Source organism: Epinephelus moara, chromosome 14 (assembly GCF_006386435.1).
Source record: "Epinephelus moara isolate mb chromosome 14, YSFRI_EMoa_1.0, whole genome shotgun sequence".
NCBI lineage: Eukaryota > Metazoa > Chordata > Actinopteri > Perciformes > Serranidae > Epinephelus > Epinephelus moara.
In genome coordinates, this window is record NC_065519.1 from 20,780,358 (window position 1) to 20,801,890 (window position 21,533).

The window sequence follows — 21,533 nt, forward strand, 5'->3', positions numbered from 1 at the left end:
ACATTGGGCAGATTCGACTGTCTTCTTCCAACCCTACATACCTCCCGGTTTCAATATGAAGTGGCAAAATGCCTGCTCTAATCTGTGCACAGAGTGATCTTTGTTTCTTTGACAGGTTATACAGAACATAGTTTTCAGTGAAGTACTCATATTTTATTTTAGGTACGTAGCTTTGGTTTACTCCAAATCTCATCTGTCCACTGTTGTTGAACCTCATAAAGCAGCCTTTTCTTTAAAGTTACAATGTCAATTTTCTCTGTTCTGAGGAATACTTGTTCATATCCATATTTACAAAACAAATCACACATGTCCATTATCCAAGGTCCATTCCGTTGTATATCCCTTTTACTTCTGAAACTCTGGACGCCTGAAATAAACGTTTTTCACTTTATACTGTATATCACCCAGAGGATACAACAACGAGGTACAGGAGCTTCTACTTAATAAGCTGTGTCTATTCTGTCAACCTCACTATAGAGGGTGGACCCCTCTATTCACCACTGTGTGCCTGAGCCCATATTGTTTATGTTTGTCTGCGCCCAGTGTCAAATGCCAAAGGACATGGGTCTGGTGTCATTGTCCAAAGGTAATAAATAACACACATCAAATGCCCCCGGTGACAGGGATACAAAATGTGCTGTGGTGGGGTTTAAATTTAGATGCATGCTGGAGGTTGAGAAGCTCAGTACTGCATTGCAACGCCTGGTCAGCCCAGACTGGAATGGCCTCTTAAACCAGGCCAAAGCAGAAAGGGGATGACGGTTATTTAAATGAATGAACAAGTGCAAAGGGTCCAATTAGGGCTGCAGATGATTACACTCAGCACTGATTGTTGTATTGATTATTTTTCCAAAAAATTGATTTAATCATTTAGCCCATGTTCTCGAAATACAGAAAATCATAATCATAGCAGGTTCCCAGAGCCCAAGGTGACATCTTCAAATCGCTGGTTTTCTCGAGCCCAGTCTAAAACTCAAAGGTATCATCTTTCAGTTATTAACAAAGAACATTTGGGCTGGATCCAGTGACTGCATTTTTACTTGGTATATGAAAATTAATAGATGATCAAAGGTGTTGTCAATTAAAGTGGAAACATTTAACTTTTCAACTTTTCCCGCCCAGCAATTCCAAATGGTATTATTGTTGGTGCCACTTTCGCAGAGACAACTGGATCACTTTCCTGTTTCCTCAAAGCCTAGCAACTACCAGTTTATCAGGGATGGTAATGGCAAAGAACTTAAACTGATACTGTTTGTTAACTGGGGATAGCTACAAATAGCAACCATAGAAAACAAAAGTGCTATCCTTGCGCAATGGTTGATGCAGTTCCTTCATACCACAAATCGAGCCTTCATTTTCCTGGGGGATTGTACCCGGTGGCAGACAGAATTGCATAGTGAAAGTGAGGCTTATGGAACCAATCTAAACACTGATGGTGTCATTATTCTGTAGGCATTACACTGTGCTATCAACATTTACTTCATTGTAATAAGTTACAGCAAAGAAATTCTATTTCCACTTGAATTTTCTTTCAATCAACTATTCAACTAATAGCTTCAGCACAAAGTTCGACATCAACAAACAAGACCTTAAATCAAACACTGCAAATGGATTGGATGACCGCCATTCACATTCATCAGACTGTTTAAGGTTGTTTTGTCATACTTTCCTTAAGAGGTGGTAACAAAACACAACAAGAATCTAAAGGACAAATTCCACTCTGTGATTTTTCTGCCTACATGAACAATTATAAACGGAGGTACATCACTCTGCAGAGTTAGGCAGAAACCAAGGATTGCACTTGGTACTGTATGTGTATGTACCCATTTGCCCGTCTAATTTGATTTTTTCATATTTCCCTTTCTTTCTTACTCACTTTTCTGCATAGAGTTGTTGATTACACCAAAATGGGAAACCAGTAACTGTGAAATTGAAACACGTTGCTCACGCTACAGTACAGACCTCCATATCTATCAACTCTTGAGGAAACCCAGCTGCAAAACAAAAAGCCAAATCACATCAGTGATGAAAATACTAATACAGTTTGAGAGTACAGCAGTTTTCCAAGTGCTGCATTAATTCACCGTTGTACTCACTCCGAGGAACAAATCCAAGGTGACCTGGGCTAGGACATCTCGCTCCAAATTGCTTCATTGCAGAATCATTTTAATTTTCTGTGTGTAGCCCCGCATCCAGACAGAGGCAGTGAGTTATGAGCTTGCTGACCTGATGACAAAGCACGGCCACTTCCTGATGGTACGGTCAATAAACAGACAGGGTCGAAAAGATGCTCTCATCAGGCTACCACCCTCACTGCATGATAGAGAATGTGTCCTCTTCATTTAAATGACCAGGTTTTTAAACAGTTGACAAGGTTAAATATTGGAAACTGCACAGCAAACAAGTTTTACCGGGTATTGATACGAGGGTAACGCACTACCAGAACTGTAGTGTGACCATAAAGAGCATTAGTGTGAATTAATGGCAGAACAATTTGTTTAATGAGCAATAAAATTTAATGACTACACTTGCGATTAATTGTTCGAGTCACTTTTTAATATAAAATATCATATACTGGATGGTTACAGTCTGAGAAAAGCAACTTGCTTACATTTTTTCTGTCATTGTAAGTTAAATTCACTTAGAATTTAACCTAATTTAATTTTTCAATGAAATCTAATGATATCTAAGCCTCTAGAAACTTGTGATGTGGGCTGGAATTAATGTGAATTATGTCAATTAGTTATTTGGTCTATAAAATGTCACAAAATGGTAAAAAATGTCCATCAGTGTTTACCAAAGCCCAAATGACATTCTCAAATGTCTTGTTTTGTCCACAACCCGACGATATTCAGCTTAATGTCACAAAGGAGTGAAGAAACCAAAAGATTTTTATATTTTATAAGCTGAAATGAGATTAATTCTGACTTTTTTTTCTTAGAAATTTCTCAGAGTGATTTATACAATCATCAAATTGTTTGGCAAATTATTAAATAGTTGACAGCTAGGCTAATCGATTAGGTGTTGCAGCTCTATTGTGATGGACAATTTGCTGTATATTTTCCTCTGTTTTATGCAAAATCACAAATCCTAGCAGGCTTATAAGTAGAACAGCTATAATGGACCCATCACAGGGGTTTAATAAATAAAAAGAAATGGCTTTGTTTAGGTCTGGGACAGATTTCTGTCTCTTCTTTGCAACTATAGGACAGTCTATAAGAGCCAGCTTTACAGACAACATGTTAGCACACAAAAAAACATATATTAGTGGTGCTGAGATTGTGCATTGCAGTGCTAGTATAGATTAGATTGTATTTTCTCCTTCTTGCTGGCCCATTTAACCACCCCTGCATAATTTAGTGCTCATGTGGTTAAAGCCTAAGCACATACACTAAGTTTACTCCTCATCTACTGTCACTCTTCTCTCTGCCATCCTAAAGTTTTTATACTTTCCTTTAATTGTCATATATTCCAAAGGACACTCAAGTCAAGTGAAAAGAGGCATAATTTCTTATATCAGCTTTTAAAGAGAAGTACAAATAGGCAGTGCAGGTCAGGTGCAGTGTTATTAACAGCTAACTGTCCGCCATGTTTATTTACACTGTCTATCAAGACTGACAGTTGTCATGCTGCATGTCACTGACGCACATATAAACTGTGTCAACTCGCCTGCTGATGCTACCTTTAGTCTTTTTAAGATAAAGTCAACACTTAACAGCACTTATATTATATTAAAAATAATAATTATGAGTTTATAACCGACAGGACGTCATTTTTCGGTCCTTTAAATCTGTCACTTTATCAGAGAGCAGAACCAACGGCTGCTGTTAGCTAAATGCTAATAGCTAGCTTCTACGTGTATTATATGTTAACGGTCAACTAAGATACAAGAGAGGATATGAGGCGTAACACAAGAGGGAGTGGGTTTAAATAAGACTTAACCGCCTGTTTTAATGGTTTCTTGTGTTAGTAAGTGTTCACAAACTGTGGTGAAGTTAGCTTCCCTGTGCTGCCTGTCTCTGTCAGATGTAAATAACGTTACTCACAGTGTGTGACCGCAGACATTCACCATCAGCTTCAGCGACGGATTCCTGTACTTGGTTGTTTTGCATCTCGGACACCCCTGATCGTCCATTTCTGTCTGTGCAACACAAAATAATAAGTAAAAAACAAGCTTGAGGAAAAATGTCAACAACTGGCAGCTCTCCTGTCACTTTCCCGGCGGCGAACCGCTGTGTCACACAGAATGCGGTCCGATGGGAAACGCCATTAGTAAGAGAGGTTCCTATTTAATGATGACTTCGACAGCAGTGGTGGTCACACTGAGGTGCAGGAACACCCAGGGGTCCCTGGAGAGTCCCAGAGGGGTGTGAGGTAAAAAGCTGAGTGGTTTATTTTCATTCAAAGATTGCATTTAGAGAGAATATATGAAATGGCTGTTATGATTATAGGCTTCACTGTCTCCACTGTGCAGGACCCTATAGATTGCTCCCATATATTCCATGATCTAATGTAAGCCTGGACTGGGACATAATTAAAACCAAAAACCTCTCCAGATGTTACTCCCCAGGGCTTTTTGACATCATGTAGTTTCTGGTTGAATGTGTAACCGTTTGGGGAAATAACTCACCAAGGGCCATGTGATTTATTATCTTAAATAAACAATGTCTGATAAAGAAAGAAACATGAATATTATAATATTATAGTGCTAAAAGAGTTATACCAATAGTTTAGTCTACATTTAAATCACTAAAACCCCAGGCATGTGAGTCATATTGATTTATTGACTGCAGACTATAAATGTCAGCGACTCAAGTTAGGCTCCAGTGCCACATTTGACTGGCAATTAAGCAAAAATGACCCATTTTTCAGCTTTGAATTTAAGTTTTGACTGAGACCAAATGCTGTATGACTAATATATGCTTGAGTGAGGCTTTCAGTGGTGTTAAAAACATGTTAAATTATATTTAGGGAAGACAGGTTGTGGGTGAAATAAGTGTGAAAGGTAAGAATAATAGAGCTTTACTTTGTGGTGGAGGGAAATGGCAAAGCACACATATATAATGTCATCGAGGAAATGCTCTGAATTTGCTTTAATGTAATTAATAATTGGGATTTGATCTGTGACTGCTATGGGGATCATTGTGTGTTGTATTGTGAGAGGCTGGTGACAGAGAAACTGGTCATATTCACACATTATCTCAGTCATAATCAGCACCTTGAACTAATATGGATCTGGCTTGAAAGTTATTTAAAGGAGAGTGTATTTAAAATTCCTTTTGAAGTGGAGTATATCCCAGAAATACAGTGTCAGTGTCATTAAATGTTTTGTGAGTTAATTCAGACTTCTCAAAATCATTTAGACAATGACTGACACCAGTCCCAGGATTACTTCCCCTTCCATATCTGGACATGAGAGTAAAATGCTTTGATGTTTCCTCATATAGCTAAGTCAGCTCCCGACAATACAGACAACAAGGATATCCCGTTCCCACGATCCCAAAAGCACTCACCTTGCACAGGTGAGCCACGGGAATATACTGTAAGTTATATGACTGACAGCTGGAAGCCAAACATTTGTGCCTGAATCCCGCTCGCTCCTCCCTAATGGGGCCCTCGGCGGCCAATAGCGTGGCTCTCCTGCAGATAGACCCCAGTGTGTCTCCTTCCAGCTCCAGTCCCCGCAGAGTAAAAGTCACGTTGGAAGGAAAAGGGGAGAGAGATATCTACTTACAGCTGCTGTCAGATATCCGATCGCATTCGCATGGCGAGGAGGTAACCTGATCGAGCTGGGAGGAGTGACTTTACAAGGGAAGGCTTGAACAAAAAAAAAAATGTCCTCTTCTTCTGCCGGAGAAGTCTCAACAGCGAATGACATCAAGAGGGAAAATGTGAAGGAGGTGGATAAGCGGGAGTGCATCAAGCTTGTGGCGCTGGACGCGGCGGAGTTGTCCATGGAGCGCACGACTCCCAACACGGACGCGGTGCGCACGGAGCTGTTGGTGAGCGCCGCTTCCTCACTGGCTTTCTCCCCGGAGCAAGTGGCGTGTGTCTGCGAGGCTTTGCAGCAGGGAGGTAATGTGGACCGGCTGGCCAGGTTCCTGTGGTCCCTGCCACAGAGTGACCTGCTACGCGGCAATGAAAGCATCCTGAAAGCCCAAGCCCTCGTCGCGTACCACCAGGTTCGGTACCAGGAGCTGTACAGTATTTTGGAGAACCACAGTTTCAGTCCATCCAACCACACCTTTCTGCAAGATCTGTGGTACAAGGCCCGGTACACCGAGGCGGAGAAGGCGCGGGGGAGACCCCTGGGCGCCGTGGACAAGTACCGGATCCGGAGAAAGTACCCTCTCCCCAGGACTATCTGGGACGGCGAGGAGACTGTGTATTGTTTCAAGGAGAGGTCCCGGAACGCGCTGAAGGATCTGTATAACCAGAATAGGTACCCCTCTCCTGCCGAGAAAAGAAACCTCGCCAAGATTACAGGACTCTCCTTGACCCAGGTCAGCAACTGGTTCAAAAACAGGAGACAGAGAGACAGAAACCCGTCCGAGGCACAATCAAAAAGGTGAGGGAACAAAAGGAACAAACTATCTCAGTCACAAACTTTATATAAAACACACTATTAAAATATTTCTCTGAGTGGGCTGTGCGTAAAAGGCGCATTTAAACACACCCAAGATATTCTAACAATATTAATTTTAACAATTAGAAAGCTTTTTTTTTCTTTTTGTGTTAGGGCACCCATAGTTTACAACCATTCACTCTCAGGACTGACTGACAATACTCTGTGTATTTCATAATCTCCCGTCGGACTCCTTTATAAGACTTGATAGTGTGAATCATTAACCGCTGCTAATTAAGACACAAGAAAAGTGTGCGTAAAAGGGTTTGGAGCACGCTTTTAATGTTTTGAAATATGAAGCGGTTGCCATTCAGATCCGGTTTCAAGTGTGTTGGTGCTAGGGGGCATGGAAACCATAAGCAGCTAAATAACATAGTAACGTCCACACTCCAGTGATCTGACCGTCACACACTTGTTAACTTTGATGAAACACGGTGACTTTAATTTCTTCTTTCCTATTTGTAGTGTGTTTCTGTGGCAGAGATGGACTCACACACGCACAGTAGCGCGTGCACGTGTCCCCATCCCAGCACATAAGTCACTTTTTTTTTACCTCCTCTCAGACCAAAAAGGATCTCTGAGCCTCCATCAGCTCCTGCGTTTCATTTCATAATCCTGCACACAGACAGACAGAAATGAGGCTTCTTTCATGTTTCTCTGTGTCTGTGAACAAAGCTGACGCACACCTGGTGGAGGTGACCCCTCTCCCTTACACACACACACACACACACACACACACACACACTATCATAGACTGCCTTTAAGTCGCTACTAAAATTACTCACCAAACTTTTCAGTATACATTTATAACCTGTGGATATTTTTTAACCAACTGTCTCATATTTGTAGCAACTAGTGTTTTTACTTTTCCTTTAAGTGGGGGTGAGACATTTCAGTGTGTGTGTGCGTCCTTGTGTGTGTGTGTGTGTGTGTGTGTGTGTGTGTGCTGGAGGGGGTGCAGCTGTTTGGATCAATCTTAAAAAAAAAAAAAAAAAAGCAGCCCTTCATTAATAAACTGTGCCAACCACTTTAATGTCATTTCAAGACTTTGTGGAAACAGAATAAAAACAGGGAATTCAAATCTCAGCACCATTTCAAATCGAGAAAGAAATTCAAATAACCACTCTCAGCCATTTGTTTTGTCACGCCAGTGCTGGCAGACAGTTTGTCACAGCAGAATTTATTGCGCCAAATGGTTGCACGGTTGTTGACGTTGGTTGGTTGTTGTCATTACAGCTCTCCATGAGGTAAGAGAGGGCTGCACACTCACAAACACAGCCTGTGCTTCAAAGCTGTGTAATAACACAGCAACAAATGTGACTCTGGCAAGATGTGGGTGGAAAGGAAATAAATGTCAGTATACAAATTGTGGGGTATTTTATTGGATTTGTGTTGTAATGGTGTTTTAGAGTGTGTCCTCTGTGCCAAAAAGGACCACAACTACTTTATATCTACATCAGGAACATACACAGTTCCCGATGTTATTTTATTTTTTATCCAAAAAGTGTCTCAAAGACAACATATAACAAAAAATTATGACAAATACTTCCTTGTTTTGTATTCCTTTGTTTTATGACACACCATTTGTCATTTTTTCCACAGTGAATCTGATGGAAACCACAGCACAGAGGATGAGTCAAGCAAAGGCCAGGAGGAGCTGTCTCCCCGGCCCCTGTCTAACTCCTCAGATGGGGTGATCACCCATGGGACCCTTCCCATTCAAACAGGGCCTCTGGACAGTGGGGTGGTCATCCAGCAGATCGGGGACATCAAGCTGCCCCCTGGATCCAGCGGTGGCGGTCTGTACAACGGAAGTCTAGTGACCAGCAACACTTCCTCCACTGTGTTTCACAACGGTGGCTCGTCTTACCTCCACACACCTGGAAACATCCTCTTCAACGGGCTCAATTTGGGCATCCAGCCGCTGGCCTTCAACCCTCTGAGGCCATCTGGAGGGGTGCTGCTTGGGGGCTCTGGTATGGACATGCAGATGCAGACAGGACAGGAGAAAGGACTGGGCAGTTCTGCTGAGGACTCGGCCCTACAGTACGGCTCCTACTCCGGCTGTGTGAACGGAGCAGAGGTGAAGCTGGAGGGGGTTCACACCATGGCTGCCCAGAACGGAGGCTCCTCTGTGCTCACGTTCAGCTCCTCGTCAGGTGCGCTGCAGCTGGGTGGCTACAGCCTGGTCCAGGTAGGAAGTGGAGTCTCTGACAGCGATGGCAGCTCATTACTCAACAGTGACGTAGGTCTTCCTCCACTGCAGCTCTCCTCTGCCTCATCTTCCTCACAACAAGGTGGGTACAGAAAACTACAAGATTATTAAAGATTAAATACTTGTTTGGTTTTAATAAGCAGAGGTGGGACCAAGTCATTGTTTTGCAAGTTACAAATCTCTTTGCACTCAAGTCCTGAGGCAAGTTCTGAGTCAAGTCCAAAGTCCTAAACGAGACATAATGCGCTCTTCACCAAATCTACTGCTATTTTAACAACAGAGTCATAATATATTAAATTTACGAACATTATGAATGCTTTTTGTAACTTGTATTTCTTTGTTAAAACATGTGGGACTGAAATTAACCATAAAAAAGTAGAGTGACATTGCACTTTCATAGCATAGGCACTACAAACCCATACCACAGCAGAATTAATTTTAATGTTTCTCTCCTGTCTTGTTTTTATATTATCTCATATTAAAAACATGTCTATAACTTTCTTTTCCCAAATTGGTTTGGAGGGGGGGTATTTTCAAGTCAAAAGGCTCAAGTCCAAGTGAAATTATAAGTCATTGGTGTTTAAGTCCAAGTCAACTCTTAAGTCATTAAATTTGTGACTGGAGTCCAAGTCACGTGATTCAAGTCCACACCTCTGGTAATAACCTTGTTATACTTGAAGTTATACAGCTATACTGATGCAGAAATGGCTGACAGTGACAAAATAATTTGGTTATGACTAATTTACTTCACAGTACTTAATCCTAATTAGGCTCTGATGGTATTGTCCAAAATGGGGATATGATTCTTAATGATTTAAGTTTACTGTAAAGTAAATCCATTAAAGTTTATCACTTAGCTTCAATGTAATGTTGGTGTGTGGTTCAGCACTCAAGACCAGACAAAGTTAAGATCTATCGCTGAATTAGAATAACCACAATCCAGACATAATCTACTTTTATATCAACATATAGCTGTTATATCCTTATATGCCTTGTTAGCTGATCATTGGTGCCCTTTGCCCTCCTTAAATGTTCCAGTCCTGTGCTACACATCCCTGGTGGTTTGTCAACAGGTCTCTACTACATCCACCCAATATATCTGTGCTGCTTTATTCTTGGCTTGTCTGTGTTTGGGCCGTAGCCCAAAGGGCCGATAGTACACATAACACAGAGCACAAGAAACAGGGTCGGGCCACACACACGCACACACACACACACATACACAGAAGAAGAAGAAGAAGGTGGTCCTTTGAAAACCCTAGAGATGAATAAAAACAAGCTCTGAAGTCACCATCACTCATCATCATTGCACTCTTGATATGCAGCGCAGGGAGGAGGGTAACTATGTTTCAGACAATCAGAGGCCATGAGACGCACTAACAGGGAATAAGCCATTACAGCACTTACTCTGACATGAAGCAGAGAATCTACACCAGGATGAATAATAAGGAAAAACAGAAAATTGCAGCTTGCTGTTGAGTCCTGGCAGGCTTCTGCGCTCGTTCTCTGGGGCACCGAGGGGTCGAGCTTAAAGAGCACAAAGTGTGTGAGACACACAACAGCGATTTCGGAGCCAAGGCCTGCTGTAAATGAAACGTATAATACTGTGAGGAATGAGAAGGGGATCCAGCCATGGGAATGGGGTCTAAACTGCAGGAGCTGTATGTATTGATTCATTGTTGTGTTACTACAGGTACAATGCCTCTGAACAACGTAGCAGTGAGTTCCTCCAGCGACGACTCGTTCCAGCAGCAGGACAAGCTGACCATGACGTCCCTGCACCACAGCACAGTCCTCTACAGCATGAGCAATGCCGGCCAGCCGGCCATCAAGAAGGAGCCTCTGGAGGGAGGCGTCTACTCCTCGTACCACCACGGGCTCCACCTGGACCCCAGTGGTCAGCTCAGCTACACCACCCCCAACTCAGAAGAGGTTCCTTCCAGTCAAGGTCCAGCCTCCAGCACGGAGAACCCCGCCGTCAGCTCGTCCAGCCCCGAGCCAGAGGTCTACACCACCCTCACCGTCAGCACGCCCCTGATGGCTCAAACGGACCCCAGCAGCCACCATCTCCAGCCCACAGAGTACATCGGGGGCCACGAGGTCCGGGGGCCCTCCTCGCACCTGATGGGCCCCGGCATGAACAGCAACTACATGAACCTTTCAGAGAACAAGGTGGACGGCTCAGGCTCGGGAGGCGTGAGTGAGATGGTGCGGGCGATGTGTGGGGAGATGGAGGCTGTGGAGGGGAAGGAGCTAGCCAAACTACAGACAGTGCAGATGGAGGAGGACATGGCTGACCTTTAACCTCGAGCCTCCTCTCGCAGAAGCACTCACGTCCGCCCCAAGCCGTGATATGGTGAATCTTTTTACTTTTGTGTGCGCGTGTGTGTGGTTGTTTTTTTTTTTTTTTTACCATTCATTTCCTTTAAATGTTAAATTATTTGTGTTCATTTGACTTTTACAATGCACTCTAGTCAGAGCGGAGCCCCGTGGGTGGGCGAGTTTATCATAAAAATTAAAAAAAGTCTGACACGTTTTAAAAAGCCCCGTTCATGAGATGAAACATCGCTGACAGGAGAAGTTGCTCTATGTGTGTGAGCCGTGTTTAAATGTGCATTTTTATAGACAACACCTGCTACTTCCTGTTGAGAGGATTTGATCTGCAGAAGCAGGTGCTGGAATGCCTTGAGTCACATGACCAGGATGTTCCTCCAAACTAAATGCGTCATATGGGTCAAACCAAAAAGGTCATTCAGTAGGGGGAAGAGGGAGAGAGCCTCTGTGAAAACAGTCAGTTAAAGAGCGACGACTTCACCAAAGGACTGCACACACACAGAGAATAGGTCATTAAACACACAAAGCTGCTGATTTAGAAAAAAAGTGTCCTTCAGTTATCACTTTAAAGTCTCTGAATGCCTCTCAAGTCACGGCAAACCCCTGTTTTTGTGCTTTATATCATACCAAATGAACTAGGAGTGTTGGACTTAGACGAATGTGCCTTTCTGCTACTTAAAATACACAATGGCATTGGTCTGTTTTGGCATTTGCACTATCATTATGACATTAAAACAGCCTTCATGTTGGAGGGTTTGTCCTCAACAAATGCACACTATTTCAACTCATATTTCGAGCCTCATCTTTAACCTGTGAGACCAACATGATGATCTAAAGGTCACGCTCACACGTTGTTCATCATGTGTTGTTTTTATAACGCTGCAACTCATAGTATGTTACCTAGATGTGATGATGCTATACTATATCCTGTTTCATTTTGATGTGTCTCTCCCAGTGTCAGTAATCATGAATGATATTTTTCTATAAAGGGATTGTGATAATCTCTCATTGCATGGCGTCATGTTTTGGACACTAGTGCCTTTTACTTTTTGTTTTGTGAGTAACACTGAAAGGAAGCTCGGTCTTAGCTCTTGCAGGCTTCAGAGATTTACCACCACCGCCGCTGCCGCTGCCGCTGCTGCTGGCACATTTGTTGGGTGTCAGTGTGGAGGGGAAAGACGAGAGAATGTGGAGCCCATTTGTCAAGTGTGTCCGGTGCTTTTCACAACAGGAGCCTAATTCCTTGCTGTCATACATGACCATAATAGCACATTTCAGCCTCACAGCCAACTCACACCATGCACATCTATCAGTGCATCACATGTCTTCATACAAGTGGACTAGTAATACTTTCCTTTGACAGGATTTATCCCATCAATTTGAACGGATGTTTCAGTGGAAGTATCCTCAGTGCTTTAATGTCATTATACCAAAAATGAGTCGTGGGCAAATAGTAAAACTGATGGTCATTTGTTTTTGTTTTTTATCTTAGTTTGAATTATATGTTTGTCTGAAATTATGTGAATGTATTTTTCTAAATCTCCATACTGCAATAAAAGTTTATATTTATAAAAACATAAAAGAGATATTTTCCCAATTCTTTCCAACAAATTTAGCTTCAAGATGATAAAATTAAGGAATGATCTCTGAGGTTTTTCCACATTTTACGCACACAGACTGTCTGTGATGAATGTTAAGTTCATGCCAGACAAAAAGCACATGTCTTCCCAACATTTAAGAGTCAAATGTAGCCAAACTGTGAGGATGGAGGGGGGAAAGTGGCACGCAGTAATCCAGCGAGCCTGGTGCTGCTCTCTGCAAACCTGCAGTGATCGTTTGCACATGCCTGGCAACCTGGAGTTCATTAGCCCTCCTTTTCTCATCTCAGCCCCTGTAATTCAAATAAACAGCAATGAGATTTCCAGAGGTAAAGCTCCTTTTGGGTGGGGGGTCTGCAGCTCCACACAGCTCCACACAGCTCAGTCCAATCCAATGGTCTTTTCCCCCGTGCGAAGGCCCAACAGCCCCCTGCCCAACTCCTTCAACATGTGGAGGAATGAATCTGATGTGCTGTCACTCACAAACACTGAGTCTCTATCCAGAAAAGTGTCTGAACTCCTCTCACGGCTTGAGGGGATTCTCCTTAAATACTCATGAATTTCCACCCAATGCTTGTTCACTCAGTGGGCACCCGACCAAACCAGCAAGGAGAGATAAGATGGAGACAAAGTTTGACAAATGGACGAACAGCAGGGGATTTGATTTTATTCACAGCGTGTCTGTGGTGGATTATAGGAGTTGTCCTCTCGGCGGATCCTGGCTGGTGGAGTTATATATGATCTAACTGATGACCTAAATAAACAGAGGCTGTTTGTCTGTGCTCACTGTTGAGGCACAGAGGGAGAGAAGACAAAAACTGGGAGAGGCTAGCGGGAAAGGGAGGGAGAGGCAGGCAAGCGGGATAAGGTTACCTGTGCACAGGTGACCTCGTCGCCATGGGCAGTGGATTAGCTGATTGTTAGGTATCAGGTAACTCCTCCTGTAATATTGAAGAGGGTGAAAACAGCTTTGTTGGAGCCCAGAACAATATCCCATTCGCAGCATGGTCTGTGGGTCTCACGGGGAGGGGGCCACAGAAAAACTCCAAATTCCACCTTTGCATTGTGCCTATAAATTAGCCAGGAAAGGAGCACAATTGTTCCCTCACAGAGGATGTGCTTTTTCATGGGGACTGGGGTTGTTGAATTTTTAAATTTTACCTCTCCCTTTATGTGTGTCACTAACAGGACATCCCCATATTTAAAAAGCAGAGGATCATTTTGCCCACAATTTCAAACATGCAACGTAAAACATACTTGGGGTGTGCGGTAAAAAAAAAAAAAAAAAAAAGAGGGAACTCCCCCAGAACTCTGGCCTTATTAAAAACACTGACCTCTGATCTTTCAGATGGTTTCAAAGCTGACATTTAATGCGGCGCAGCAGACTGCAAGCCATATGTAACATGACCTAGGGAGCACGGTACTCCACTGCTCCACGTCCCACTAATGAGAGGGCAGGGGTCAGTGGGTACCAGCCTGCTTGCACAGACCCACCACTACTGGCCAAGGCATGAGGGAGAGGACTTCTCCCTCCTGGCAGAAACTAAATCTACCCTTGGCTTTTCCTGGGGGTTGTGGAAAGTCGGTGGGTGTTTATGAACTAGCAGGAATCAACCCTTGTAGCTTTTTCTCTTACCTCCACTTAAAATAATTGAGTTGTTGCTTGGCAGGGTAGAAGGTATGTGCACTTCATCATCCAGTGTGGGAAGGGGGAAGATGCAACCAGCATGACTCACTAGTTTGTTCTGGACTGTGAGGACAGAAAGCACAAGTCAGAGGGACAGTTTTAAGTGTATGAATGCAACACACACATGCTCACACACAGAGAGGCAGCAGCTGGGAGGCAGCATCATGTATTTCCCAAAGAGAAAAACAGCACTTTGTAACAGGAGCAGCAGCAGATGAGGCCTGACATGACCAGTCAGTGGAGACCATGCACACACACACACATACACACTCACACACACCTGCTGCTCAACTGTCTGCCTGCTAAAACTTTGTCACAGGCTAAAACACACGCATCAACTCATCCTCCGAGGAGTTACATCTTGACTTGTATGATAGCACTGTCATGGCGCCCCCTCCCTGCCAGCAGGCACACATGGTAGCAACACACCCCGTTTTAAATCATTCCTTTAGTTTGTTTATGTGTTTGTCCGCTCGCCTGCTTCGTTTACTCACTGCAACCCCGCAGCAAAAAACAAAATTTGCCTAAAACAAATCATCTATATATGCCCGGGGTCTGTTTACCGAGCAGAGCACTGTAAAAGCCGAGGCCGTAATTGCATATTTGTGGAGGTGGTCCTCTGAGGAAATGCGTAATGATTTTGATGGGGGGGCTAACCCCAGTGCACTTGTACCAGGTCTAATTTTCCAACATGACAGGAAACTCTGTTAAGCTGATAATTGCAGCTCCAATTTCATTTAACTCACTCATGTCAACAGTTGTGTTTTGTTTTGAGAGAAGGAGCTGCTTTTTTTTCTCACTGCACAGAATAAACCGGGTTAAACTCTTAATTAAAGACACATTTAGGACATCTTAAATTAACCATACACTGCAAGACAATGACATACTGTTGATTAGATGAATTAATTAGTCTGAGAATGAGTTGGGCAAATAAGCCAAATAAATAAATACATTTTATTTAAATAAAAAAAAAAACAAGTTTGATTTACGCCTATATTTTTTTCCAGTGCAGTCACCAAAAAAAATCCCTCCCAAAAAACAAAGCTTAAAAAATAGAAAGAAAATAAAAACCCTTGCGGAATAAATCGGACATTTTTCACTTAATTTAAACAGTATCTGCTTTGTTCCAGTCGATACAGCTGAAATAGCACTTTGGATTTAGATAGAGTGAAAACCATCTGTTCAGTGAGCCAGTGGTCGGTTCAGTTTTCCTCCATATTTTCAAAAAAATAAACTCTCCAATAGGAAACACGGGCTTTTTGATGATGACATTTTTATGAAGTGTTTTCTGCTGCTTTGAGTGGGGATTTTTTTTTATTCTTTCTCTCGGTTTTTTCCCACAGGACTGGAGGTCACCGTTACATTTCTGCAGTTTTCCCAGTAATGCATGCTGTAACGAATTTCTCCAATATTGCATCTATGAATAAATAAATAATTAATAAATCTAAATTGCTATAATTCAGAAAGCAAAGGTGCCACGTTTCCCTTAGGCCTGCACCTCACATTAATGATAAATGGCAACCAGTTTATATGAGTGACTCATTTCAGTTTTCCAGAAAGGCTCTGACTAATACTTGAAACCTTTATAATATCCAGCTGCCCTGCAGGAGATGCAGGCTGCGGTTTTTGGAGGTACCGAGGAGAAAGTAACTAGAATAAGGAATCCCTACTCCCTTTGAGTCCCACTTTGAGAGGAGTAACGAGTGAGCGTCCTTACCTAAGTATTGCATTACTTGTCGGGGTATGAGGAGCCCAGCTCTGGCCGTGGCAGAGGCGGAGGCGGAGAGAGTCCACATCTTGAAATAATCTCGCCCCCCGGGCTGCTCGGGTTAAAGGAGGAGGCGCGGCGCAATGTGGTAGAGATATTAGAGAAACCCGAGAGCCGCTCATCAGACAGCTCATTTACTGAAGCACTGAGGTTTTACACACACACAGCCCGAGTGCTGCTGCAGACCCCGAGCTCAAGTGGCCTGAGAGCCTGTGTGTCCACTACAGACACAGATCAACATTTAGAGGATGTGCTAATTTAATCACGTTGATGCACCGTGGCATGAGTGGCTTTATTCAGACAGTGCTGCCTATAAACATTAAGCTTGTTTTTAAAATCAACTTTTTAACTTTAATTGTAATATTTCGTTGCAAGGTGCAAGAATTTACATTTTCATCTATTATTATAAAAGTTGCCTGTGTCTATTGCTCCTCTGCAGCCTGATAAAACAATTAAAATCAACCTCATAACCTCGACTGTACTATAAAATAACAGCGACTTTAAGTGTGTTTCTGACAATAATCTGATATTTCCTGCAGCTACACTTTAATTCCAGCTTGGTGAGTTACATGCCATCCATCCAAAAGGAAATTAGGTCCAGTCTACTATCTGATGGATAGAAAAAATCATGCTAAAAAAAGTGGACATATGATAAAGTTTCACCTGCATTTATTTTTATTTCACACATACAACGATCATATTCAACGGCCTGACTTAACCTGGATAGCATTCTGATTTATCTTATTCAAACTGATTTATTTCCAGCAGTCTAAACAACTACAAATGCCCATATCTCCATATATTCATTTATTTTTATTTGTTTTATTTTTTTGTATTTTTAAAAACATTTTTTTATTTGTGCATAAAATCCTGTAGGTTAAATTAAAAATATAAGATACTGCAGAGTGGAGCTGGTCACAACAGATGTGTTTTTTCAGGTGCTTATCGCCACAAAAACAAAAGCTCAAAGCATTTTATCTCTATAGTAAAAACTCTTTAGGACACAGCTAATCTTCTCCAAACGTTACGTGTGAATTTATTTCAGTTAAATATTATTTTCTGGGTCAAATCTTGTTCCTTAACATATTGAAAAGGGGAGTTTTAGTTTCAGACTCTGGTGCAGATAAAGAAATGTGATCTGCAGGGCTCAAACCAACAACTGCACCACCAAGAACCAGTGTGGCAGAGAACTCATTTACTAATGGATTGGTCTAGTGTTTCACCCCACAGAAAACACTGGAGCCAATGCGGTGCCCGTCTAATCCTTGAAATATAAATGTAGGCTACAGGCTGGAAGGAGCTCTTCAAAAACACGTGATGGTGTAGGAAATGAGACCAAGAGAGCGAGGGGCCTGTCTGTCTACACGGTGTTAAGATGTATAGACAGAAAGCGAGGAAATTACCTGAATAAAACAAAAACTGACTCTCGCCATTCAACTAAAATGCAGCTTGACACAAAGCCTACACATATAGGGATAGGTCTAAATTCTGAAAACCTTTTATTTTGTGAGTTAAAGTGTGACAGCTGCTGAATTTGTGCGTGTTTGTCCAGTATTTCCAATCCTGAAGATGTTTGTCAAATTGTCCAGCAAGCTTGGACCATGTGGTATTTCACCCCCCCCCCCTTACACACACACACACACACACACACACACACACAAACTTAAGTGGCTGCTTTCCTACTGGTGGTCTATATCCCATAACACGTTTGGCAGGTAGGTTTCTCATATAAAAGACGTGCGTAATGGCGCGCATGGACCCAACAATCATAGCAACTTATTAAATTATATCACCTCATAAAATAAACGGCTCCGGCTAATTAATAGACTATGAAAGGTGGGAATACAACAAAGTGTTCAATCTGCATGTGATTAAGGTGGTGGGCGTCAACCGTGATCAGCTGTGATGACAAATAAAGCTCCAGTTCGTGTAAAAACACACACAAAAAAAGACCAAAATATCAATTAAAATAAAAAAAATTACGTGTTTTTTTTTAAATGGAAATTTTCTGTGCTATCATAAGGTGGTTATGTGAGCTGTTTTAAGTGTGTTTCAGTCTTTAGAAGTGGATAAACCCTCCTGCACAGATAAAAAGCTTTGTGTTTTTGTGGCTTCACCCTCCACTGACTGTGATTACTGATAAAGTATGGAGATGCAGTGTGCGGTTTGAGCCACGTGGGAAGCCCATACCGTCGTTACCATCACAGAAGATTATATATATATATATATATATATATTCACTACATGTTAATAAGGCTTTTTTTAAGAGGTCTGTAATAATTGATTAGTGTTTAGGTGCTGCTCTGCTCCCTCAGCTGCAGCGGGAGAGGGACTGTGGGGGCGGGAGGTGGGAGCGCTCCTATTTCAGCCCCTGACGCACTGCCTCTGGGGAGGAAACGGAGCTGCAAACTCAGTCCTGCTCTGCTGTACACGGTGCAGGGCAGAGGGAGAGCCAATCACCGAAACGCACAGGCTCCCTTTAAGCCTGACATATCTCCAACAGGAACAAATTGTCCCAACAATCAACATCCCAATCTGCTGCGCGCATCAGGGGCTGGAGTGGAGTGGATAGCCTATAGGCCTGTGCTGCGCGGAAGGATTGCGCTGGATTGCATCGAGACAAGACACTATACACACAGCAAATAAACGACAGCCATCATCTTGGATACCAACGTTTTGGGCGGAGGGGCGAGCTCGGACATCATGTCTATATTGCCGTCATTCGGGTTTACGCAGGAGCAAGTGGCGTGCGTTTGCGAGGTGCTGCAGCAGGGAGGGAACCTGGAGAGGCTCGGCCGCTTCCTGTGGTCTCTACCCGCATGTGATCACCTCCATAAGAACGAGAGCGTCCTCAAAGCCAAGGCGGTGGTGGCCTTTCACCGGGGGAACTTCAGAGAGCTTTACAAGATCTTGGAAAGCCACCAGTTTTCTCCGCACAACCACCCGAAGCTGCAGCAGCTGTGGCTGAAGGCGCACTACGTGGAGGCGGAGAAGCTGCGCGGCCGGCCGCTCGGGGCTGTAGGGAAGTACAGGGTGCGGAGGAAATTCCCGCTGCCCCGCACGATATGGGACGGCGAGGAGACCAGCTACTGCTTTAAGGAGAAGTCCAGGGGCGTCCTGAGAGAGTGGTACACGCACAACCCCTATCCGTCCCCGCGGGAAAAGAGAGAGCTGGCCGAGGCCACAGGACTGACCACCACGCAGGTCAGCAACTGGTTCAAAAACAGACGGCAACGAGACAGAGCCGCAGAGGCGAAGGAAAGGTACGTGTGATGACTGACACAGCCTCAGTGCTGCCTGTTATTTATACGCAAAGACATTTACTATTTTGTGCATGTTTTAGGCGCAAAATAAAGTTTGTGTTGGAATGAAATATTCCCATAATGTGGCTACAAGCACCCAAAGTGTGAGACAGTGCAGTTCATATTTATGCTGCAAGAAAGAGGCAAAGCTGGAACATAAATAGAAATGTTTCTCTGCAAGAAATCATTTTTAATTCAAGCAGAAGTTTGAACTTATTTTCTTCCATTTTGGATATGAATCAGACACGTCCTGATAACAGTGATGGAGGGTAAACAGAAGCGTGTTGTTGATAAATGATGCTCGTTTTTCTGGACTGAATTATAACGTAAACTGCATGCAATCTTAAAAAAATATCCGCTGCAGATAAGAAGATATTGTGGTATTTAATAATGCTGGAATTAAAAAATAATAAAAGCAAAATAGCCAAATTTTTTTGAATAACTTTTTTGTGTTAAAGGTTAAATTGGGAGTAAAGCTGCCAACATAACACGTGGTTTAAAGAGTGTATTAAATTATCAGTAAACAGTATTCGATATAAGAAAAAAGTAAAACATTTTATATAAAATTAAAGAGAAATATCCAAAGCTCTCTGATTAGTTTTTCGTTAAGGCCTTGGCGTGGTATATTTTTGGTGTTGCTGCAACAATAATTATGGCTGCCTTTCATGCTGCCATGCCAACACATGGATTTATCCTGCAATCTCCCGAAAAATGTGCGTATTTTCTCTCATTCCCCTCTTGTTGTCATTTCCAGAGAGAACAGTGAAAACAGCAACGCAGGCGGCAACAAACAGAACCAGCTGTCCCCGCTGGACGGAGGAAAGTCTCTCATGTCCAGCTCGGAGGACGAGTTTTCTCCACCCCAGAGCCCCGACCAGAACTCAGCGCTTTTGCTCCAGGGCAACATGAACCACCCCGGGGCCTCCGCTTACCCTATGTCCGGCCTGGGGCCCCCACAGCCGGTGCACAGCATGCACGGACACCCGCACCAACTGCAGGACTCCTTGTTGGGACCTCTAACCTCCAGTCTTGTGGATTTGGGCTCTTAAAGAGGCTGCCAGATTATTCTATTTTACAACAACAAGAAAAAAAGAAGACTGATAATCAGATTGAGTACATGTATGAAATAACACTATAGTAGCCTACCTTATGATATAGACTGACTTGTCTGTCGTTAAATTTGGGTTAGAACAAAATTCCTTTTATGCGCTTAACCTGTATATCCCCACTGACAGGAGCTTTTTCTCGCCTCCTGCACAGGAACACACACACAAACAGGAAACTCTTAACTCAACGAAACACTTAACTGGACTGCCCATTTGCTTAATTTATGATATTTTGTTGAGATAAAAGAATTATAGCAAAATCCTGCGATGGAAACTAAGAGGTTTTCATTAGAGTCATGGTAATTAGTTTCCAATAAAACAAAAGTAATGCATTTGTCTCTGTGTTATTTGTGTATTTAGTTGGAAAAAAAAATAGATATAAAAGGTATGATAAAATCTGGGCCTCAAACGTGTGCAATCGGGACTCGAAAATTTGCCATAAATTGGAAGAAAAAAACCGCATTTGCTTATTATTAATTTTATTTTTTGTTGAGCTACTTCATGATACTTTTGCTTGCTGCTTATAGCGTTAAAATGTTTAAAGTACAAGATGCCAAGCAGGCAGTCTGCTGGGATATGAATCCATATGAGTCACTTTGTGTTAAAGATTAAAGCCTGCTCCACCGGTTCTTTGGTTTTTAACAATAATAATGGTAATTCAAAACACAGAACTCAAACACAGAGTCATAAAGGGAAATTTAATTATACAAATGTGAGTCAACATGAGCAGCTGTCTGTCAGGAGGCTGCTGTGTACACATCAGCCAGTTTTGGTTCCTTTGATTATCATGTCTGCTCCGTAATACATGTTTGGCTCAAGGAGGAGGTTTTTTTTCTTCTTCTTCTGCTTTTTCTATTTTCGTCATTTTTAGCCCGAGTGCTGCGGATCATTGGCTTTT

The 21,533-nt window shown here is 42.7% G+C and overlaps 3 protein-coding genes across 3 annotated transcripts in view; 2 read left to right on the forward strand and 1 right to left on the reverse strand.

Moving 5' to 3' along the window:
- Positions 1 to 4,261, reverse strand: part of mnat1 (MNAT1 component of CDK activating kinase) — a 50,180-nt gene extending 45,919 nt beyond the window's left edge. Inside the window, exon 1 of the mRNA XM_050061935.1 lies at positions 4,047 to 4,261. Coding sequence (XP_049917892.1) covers positions 4,047 to 4,135 — 89 coding nt within the window. The 5' untranslated portion in view covers positions 4,136 to 4,261. The remainder of the gene's footprint in view (positions 1 to 4,046) is intronic.
- Positions 4,262 to 5,520: 1,259 nt separating this feature from the next.
- Positions 5,521 to 12,755, forward strand: six4a (SIX homeobox 4a). Its single transcript, XM_050062513.1, has 3 exons — positions 5,521 to 6,568; positions 8,228 to 8,922; positions 10,534 to 12,755. The coding sequence occupies exons 1-3, from the start codon at positions 5,835 to 5,837 to the stop codon at positions 11,142 to 11,144; spliced, it is 2,040 nt and encodes a 679-aa protein (XP_049918470.1). The 5' UTR covers positions 5,521 to 5,834; the 3' UTR covers positions 11,145 to 12,755.
- A 5,853-nt stretch (positions 12,756 to 18,608) lies between these two features.
- Positions 18,609 to 20,967, forward strand: LOC126401373 (homeobox protein six1b). The gene is made up of 2 exons (XM_050062593.1): positions 18,609 to 19,490; positions 20,284 to 20,967. The coding sequence occupies exons 1-2, from the start codon at positions 18,931 to 18,933 to the stop codon at positions 20,576 to 20,578; spliced, it is 855 nt and encodes a 284-aa protein (XP_049918550.1). The 5' UTR covers positions 18,609 to 18,930; the 3' UTR covers positions 20,579 to 20,967.
- Positions 20,968 to 21,533: the final 566 nt, after the last annotated feature.